Genomic DNA, 2,636 nt, shown 5'->3' with positions numbered 1-2,636 from the left:
TTTTTTTGTGTGTGTGTGTGTGTGCGTATTTTTTTCCCTTCATTCTGCTTCCGGTGGAAGCTGGTAGGGTAAGGGAGCTCAGTGAGTCATTTCTGGGCGACTGTTGTTTTATTTCCGGTCTATGGGACCCGGCTGCGATTTGCTGCTGCGGGCAGCAGCTACCATCTCTGCTACCGCCATCATGTCAGACACGGATAGCGACGAAGATTCCGCTGGAGGCGGCCCATTTTCTTTAGCCGGTTTCCTTTTCGGCAACATCAATGGAGCCGGGCAGCTGGAGGGGGAAAGCGTCTTGGATGATGTGAGGGGGTGGGCGTGGGGATAGGGCTGGGGGTGGTGTGGCTAAGCAGAGTAAGGAGGTGCAGGGAGAAAAGGAGAGGGTGCTCAGGCAGCGAGAACAGAGGGCGCAGCTAACGCCGGGCAGGAGTATCCCGTCCTAGTGGGTGCGGGGGCAGCGTGGCGTGGGGGTGATCAGTTTTGGGCGAGGAGGGGCAGAAGAGAGCGTAAGGCGAGCCCGGGACCAGGGGCGCAGGGGATGGTGGCTTTGGAGCTAGCGCTCTGCGGACTAGCCAGTAGGACACATGCTCGTTTCGCTTACTGAGATGGCTTCCCACCCGTAACCTTGATTGGAGATTCGTGACACTGCCTGCCCTTCTGACATCGCTGACCCGAGATGGCTCTATAGGACCGGAGGACTGGACAGGAGCTCCCCGCTCGTTTGGTTCCAGCCCCAGGCTTAAGACAGGGGGTGTTCCCAGCACCCTGGCGGGCCTCCTGGTCCCAGTGCACGTTTTAGGTGATTCTGCCAGCGCCTTCACTGACTTCCGTGAAACAGTGTCCTGCGCCCAAGTGAAACTCCCCGCCTTCACTTAGGCCCGTTTTCTTGAGTGGTAAAGCTGTCGGTCGCCGTGGCCCCTCCTGTGCCGCAGGCGCCCTCGAAACGTGGCCTGGACGGGCCCCTCCTTGCTGCCTCCAGTGCCACTGACTTCCCTGCCTCGGCCCTTATTCCGAGAACGACTGTTCGATTCTTTCAGTCCTGGTAGTGGTTCTTTGATTCATCTTCTCTTGTAGTAGTATACTTTAAAGTGTGGGGGATGCAGTTGGCCCTGGTGCTGTAATAACGATCTGATTGATACCTAGTTTGGTATATGTATATTACAGTTTTTGAACGTGTTGCTCCTTTTGGCACACTGTAGAGTCCTTTTTCATGTGGATTTATGACTTTCTCGTGGTCCAGGGAAATAAGCCCTGCGGTGTGGGAATGGTAGGTTTAGTTGTTACCTTCAACTCTGGTGCTGTCCCTTTTTCAGGAGTGTAAGAAGCACTTGGCAGGCTTGGGGGCTTTGGGGCTGGGGAGCCTGATCACTGAACTCACGGCAAATGAAGAATTGGCTGGGACTGACGGTGCCTTGGTAAATGATGAAGGTGAAGTCTGGGTCGTGGGGAGTAGGCGGGGGAGGCGGCTGGCCATTTACTATACATGTACTTTTTTTTTTTTTTTTTTTTTTTTTTCTTCTTAAATGAGACGGAGTCTTTGTCGCCCAGGCTGGAGTGCACTGTGCGATCTGGGTTGACTGCAGCCTCTGCCTCCCGGGTTCAAGCAATTCTGTCTCAGCCTCCCGAGTAGCTAGGACTACAGGCGCGCGCCACCACTCCCGGCTAATTTTTGTATTTTTAGTAGAGATAGGGTTTCACCATATTGATCAGGCTGATCTCGAACTCCTGACATCAGGTGATCCACCCGCCTGGGCCTCCCAAAGTGCTGAGATTACAGGTGTGAGCCACTGCAACTAGCCTGTACATATGCTTTTAAATAGGATTTATCTGAGGGAGTGAGGGTCACTGCTGTTGCTGAGTTTTTCCCTGCTTTTTCATAGGGTGGATTAGGAGTACAGAAGATGCTGTGGACTATTCGGACATTAACGAGGTGGCAGAAGATGAGAGTCGAAGATACCAGCAGACGATGGGGAGCTTGCAGCCCCTTTGCCACTCAGGTGATTCTTTGGTGTCATGGTTTGAACATTCCAGTTTTGCTGTATAGTCCAGTATGGGCTCTCGTTTCCATGCCAGCTGTTTGCCATTGTTACTGTTCTCTATGCCTTTGCTTTGCTTCTCTCCTTTTGTCAGCTCAGTTCCAAGTAGCTACTGTATTTTTTGTGTGTGTTCTGGCCAGTCTTAACCATACTTAATGAGGTTATTCCTCGTACTGTTCAATCCTGAATTCTTGGTTAATTCAGGTAGCTTCCTTGTCACCTGGTACTTGACTATCTGCAGGGTTTGTTGGAAACTATGAAACAAATTCAGTCTTTGCCCTCAAGGAATTAATAATTCAAGAAGGATACGATATCATATATAAATGATGAACTAAAGCCGGGCATGGTGGCTCATGCCTGTAACCCACTGTGGGCGGATCATATCTGAGATCTGGAGTTTGAGACCAGCCTGACCAACGTGGAGAAACCCTGTCTCTACTGAAAAATACAAAATTAGCCGGGTGTGGTGGCACATGCCTCCAATCTTATCTGCTCGGGAGGCTGAGGCAGGAGAATTGCTTGAACCCAGGAGGCGGAGGTTGTGGTGAGCAGAGATGGTACCATTGCACTCCAGCCTGGGCAACAACAGCGAAACTCCATCTC

The 2,636-nt window shown here is 51.8% G+C and overlaps 1 protein-coding gene across 12 annotated transcripts in view; it reads left to right on the top strand.

The window, feature by feature from the left end:
- The first annotated feature begins 33 nt into the window (after nt 1–33).
- The window catches only part of TAF1 (TATA-box binding protein associated factor 1), a 100,938-nt gene continuing 98,335 nt past the window's right edge, over nt 34–2,636 (top strand). For 9 of the 12 annotated variants that reach the window (XM_017516745.2, XM_017516739.2, XM_017516736.2 and 6 more), the window contains exons 1-3: nt 35–301; nt 1,311–1,425; nt 1,878–1,994. In XM_017516745.2, coding sequence (XP_017372234.1) covers nt 122–301; nt 1,311–1,425; nt 1,878–1,994 — 412 coding nt within the window. In that variant the 5' untranslated portion in view covers nt 35–121. Of the gene's footprint in view, nt 302–1,310; nt 1,426–1,877; nt 1,995–2,636 lie in introns of all 12 variants that reach the window. The other 3 variants (XM_017516750.2, XM_017516746.2, XM_017516740.2) reach the window with 3 other exon arrangements.

Source organism: Cebus imitator, unplaced genomic scaffold (assembly GCF_001604975.1).
Source record: "Cebus imitator isolate Cc_AM_T3 unplaced genomic scaffold, Cebus_imitator-1.0 Scaffold602, whole genome shotgun sequence".
Lineage (NCBI taxonomy): Eukaryota > Metazoa > Chordata > Mammalia > Primates > Cebidae > Cebus > Cebus imitator.
This window is presented reverse-complemented; position numbering and strand designations above follow the sequence as displayed.